The following is a 4,405-nucleotide window of genomic DNA, read 5'->3' as shown; positions in this document are numbered from 1 at the left end:
AACAAAATATAATAATGATAAGGTGCATAGCGAATAGGTAAAACATTTTTGGCAGGAAATAATCATATAACTGTAAAAAAAGTAAAAATAGAAAAAAATTATATATATATATATGTATATATATTTTATTATATAACATTTTAAACTGCGATTATATTTTTACCATTATGTGCAGGTTCAAGTAATATGAAACCCATACAGATATAATAAACTTGCAACAAAACAAAAAGGAGGCCCTAAAGAGAATAAAGAAAGATATATATATATATATATATATATATATATATAACGAACTCGTTTTTGCAAAAATATAAATAATTAATGTTATGGATGTATATTATTTTTTTTTTTTCTCTTACTTGAAGGAAAAGTTCATTAGTGGATAAACATAAAAATAATACAAATCAAATTGCTTAAACGAATTTATAATTTTTATCCTTCTTATGTTATAAATATAAATGATAAAAAATAAGGAAAAGAAGAATGGAAAAAAAATATGATTAAAAATATAAAACTGACTTATTGGCCACACATATTTATATAATCCAACATAACCTGAAACTAGTGGTAAGTTATTTAAAATAAATTTATGTCCCGTTATAAAAAAAGAATATATTAAAAGTACACATGATAAAATATAAAAATCTGTTTCATTTATATAAAAATAAGAAATATCTCTAATTAATTTATACATTTGTATTTCCATTATTTCTTCTTCATTTAATAGAGAGCATGTATTTAATAATTTGAATTTTTCTACCATTAATTTATAATAAAATTTTTCTTTTATATATGTATTATATGAAGGACAATTTTCTTTATTCTCCAAACTTTCTTTTGTAATTATAGGATCATTTGTATTATCTATATGTTCATTTATCCATGTAGATGTTATGTCATTCATTTGGATCATATTTTCTGAACAGTTGGAACTTATAAGAATAAAGTAGAAAAAAAGAAATGTCATATAAAAGAGAAATAATACACCTAAATTTGTATTGCTATATATAATAAAAGACAAAGGTATTGAGGTAATTATTATGACAAATAATGTAATACAGACTTCATATATTTTGTCTAAAGAATCTTGTAATTTTTCTTTTTCATTTAAAATATTTTTACTTAACAGTATGAATATGAAGGTTGAAATGGTTAAGAAATAAATACTTGGGGGTGTTATAAATTGAATATATCTATGGTAGATATTATTTAGGAACAAAAAAACGAGGATATATTGTAATGTCCATATTTGTGTTATTATTATTTTTATTCGTTTTTTCAGTAAATTATTAATACCACTATTTATTAATATTAAGCTAAGAATATAAGATGATATTGGAAAAACTGATTTTAGTACAGATTCTTTTAAATATATTTTTTCTTTACCATGGTCAAAATATTCGGGTGTATGGCTATACAAAGCATTAGTTATTAAAAGCACCAACAAAATAAAGGCTCTGTAAAAGGAACAAGAATTTATAAATATATATAAATGTATATAATTATATATGTATATATAAATATATATGTATATATAAATATATAAATATATATATATATATATATATATATATATATATATATTATATTATATTATTTTTTTTAATGTGTGGATTGTATTACTTTAGTATATTAAAGACACGGTGATACTTCCATTTAAGCATGCCAAATAAAACATATGTAATTAAAATGTAATGAATATAATATCTTTCGTTATGTATATAATTAAAGGACATTTCACAGGAGCTCCATATAATAACAAACAAAAGGAAAAAATTACTTCTTAATATTTGAAATGAAATGGTTATAATTTTCGGAAATAATTTAAATAGAATAAAGATAATATTACCTATAGTTAGATTGTATATTGTCAAATGTATAAAGATTATATACTGAACAATTTTTTTTCGAATTATTCTTAATAAATAAATAATATTATATAATATATACATAGGTGTATTATTTTGTTTCTTTTCTTTATTTGAGAAAGATTTCCCATCCTTATGTGATGTATGGTAGGTGTCATTATTCGTAATATTCATGTTACGTTTAGGGCTCATATTGTAATTTTTTATACTAGGTATGATCATATCTATATTATTGCTTATGAAAATGATTTTAGCATGAGAAAATATTCGGAATATATCTTTATATTCTTTACTTGATAAACAGAAGATAAAAAAATATAAAAGTAATACACATATACAAAGTAATAAATAAATATTTTTATTAAAATCATTAAAGGTTACTATAATATTAAGAAATAGACTAATACATAATAGAATCTTCGAACCTTTAATTAATTTATGGTAATAATTTAATTTAGAATAATAATAAAAATGTTTTAAAAATAATAATAAGAATATATTTAAAAGAATAGATAAAATTAAGAAATATTTTTCTTTTATGTTGAATATATAGTAAAAATATTTTTGTGTGATATCCATTAGAGTTGTCATTTCATTTATGAATTCTATATATGATTCTTTTTCTTTTTTTAATAAAATGTCATTTTTAATAAATTTTTTATTTGGTTGAAAAAACAATTCCTTTTTGTCTTTTTGTATATTATGCCATGAGGATTTAATAAAATGATAATCTTCATTTTTTATTATATTATACTTTTTTTCATATTCATTCAGGTATCTATTCAATTGCCATAAGTTAGCATAATTTAATTCAGCAATATAATGTAAATTTAAAACATCATAATATAAATTTGTCTGTTCATTAGGTAATGAAAAATTATTATTATTATTATTATTTATATATGCATTGGGAATGAAATCCATAATAATATTTCCTATATTTCCATAAGGTAATGTTGACCCAATTAATAAGGATAAGGTACTCATTAAATTTACTTGTTTTGTATATTTAACATTATAATGGTAAGAATATTTTTTATTTCTATCTTTTAAATATGAATGATATTTTTTATAATTATCTATATTTTCATTATTAGTATTTTCTTCATTCAGTATGTTAACATTTTTTTTTAATTTATCTTTATCATATAAAACAAAATTATTTTGAATGATGTCATTATCTAAAGATATAAAGTTTAAGGGTGAATATGCAAAAAGAGCACTATGGGTTTCGTCCAAGCTGTATCCTCCGTGATCTCCTGTATCTAGCTGTCCATGATCACCAAAAAATATGAACAGTGTTTTTTTATCATCATTTTTTTGTTCCCTTTGATTTTCAATATCTTCAATAGTATGATCATTATCATTTTGTATATCTTCAATAGTATGATCATTATCATTTTGTATATGTTCAATAGTATGATCATTATCATTTTGTATATGTTCAATAGTATGATCATTTTCATTTTTTATATCTTCAATAGTATGATCATTTTCATTTTTTATATGATGACCGTTTCTATAAGTTTTAAATTTTTTTTTTTTTATTATTTTCCTTTTTTCTTTTTCTTCTGTGCTAATATTTTTAAGATTATCTAATTTTATTTTATTTATAATATCATATATGAATGTATCAAAATCTTTTAAGGCATCTCCCATGATTTTTGAGTTGGGTGTTTTTATATGTCCAATATGATCAACTGCTAACATATGTATATACATAATATCCCAATCATTTGATTCGTATTCTTCATAAAAATGTTTCTTTGCAGCAATATCTAATGAATAAAAATCAAAAACATTAAAGCTCTCATAAACTAATTCTTTAGAAAAATGTTTCATCAAATGAGTAATGGTATTATCACCTATAGCTATTGCTTTTTTATTATTTAAATGAAGCTGTTCAAAAAAATTATCTTCAACACTAGTCGTAGGACTAAAGTTTTCATTTACTTCCATATAATTTGGTATTGTACCCATAAATATAGATTTTATCCTTGAAGTTGTTATTGTAGGGGCTTCTGCATCAAACCGGAATAATAAAGTGTTGTTTTTTTCATTTTGTAAAATGTGATGTACATTTATCATGTTATTTAAAAAAAATAATGAGTTTTTTTTTCCCCCATCATTTGATATATTTTTTTTTTTGCTAGATATATTATTGTAGATATCGGTATTTTTTTCTTTTCCTATGAATTCCTTTTCATAATTAGTATCGTATAGGGTAAAATCAAATCTTAAGGAATCTATTAAAAGTATAACTACTTTATCATATGGTGCATTAATAATCGAAAAAGTATTTTTTTTCTTTTTCAAACTTTCTACGTATTCATCTCCAAATACTTTCCTACTAAAAAGCTCAAGATTTTCTGATTTTTCTTCAAGTGTTTGTCTTGCATAAAAATAGCCATTGATAAATGAGAAAAAAATCAATAGATTTATAAGTAGGATAATAGAAAATATTAGCGTATGATTACTTATGAAATGATGTAGGTTATCATTTTTTTTTTTAATATTATATTTAATTTTCATTTTAT

General features: G+C 20.9%; 1 protein-coding gene across 1 annotated transcript; it reads right to left on the bottom strand.

The window, feature by feature from the left end:
* PRSY57_1213400 (phosphatidylinositol-glycan biosynthesis class O protein, putative) lies at positions 1-4,400 on the bottom strand (the record flags this gene model as incomplete). Its single annotated transcript, XM_012908561.2, has 4 exons — positions 1-70; positions 164-236; positions 360-1,457; positions 1,624-4,400. Coding segments are annotated over 4 exons (4,018 nt in total), but the record flags the coding sequence as incomplete, so codon positions are not given.
* Positions 4,401-4,405: the final 5 nt, after the last annotated feature.

The sequence above is a fragment of the Plasmodium reichenowi genome, chromosome 12 (genome assembly GCF_001601855.1).
Source record: "Plasmodium reichenowi strain SY57 chromosome 12, whole genome shotgun sequence".
Classification (NCBI taxonomy): domain Eukaryota; phylum Apicomplexa; class Aconoidasida; order Haemosporida; family Plasmodiidae; genus Plasmodium; species Plasmodium reichenowi.
This window is presented reverse-complemented; position numbering and strand designations above follow the sequence as displayed.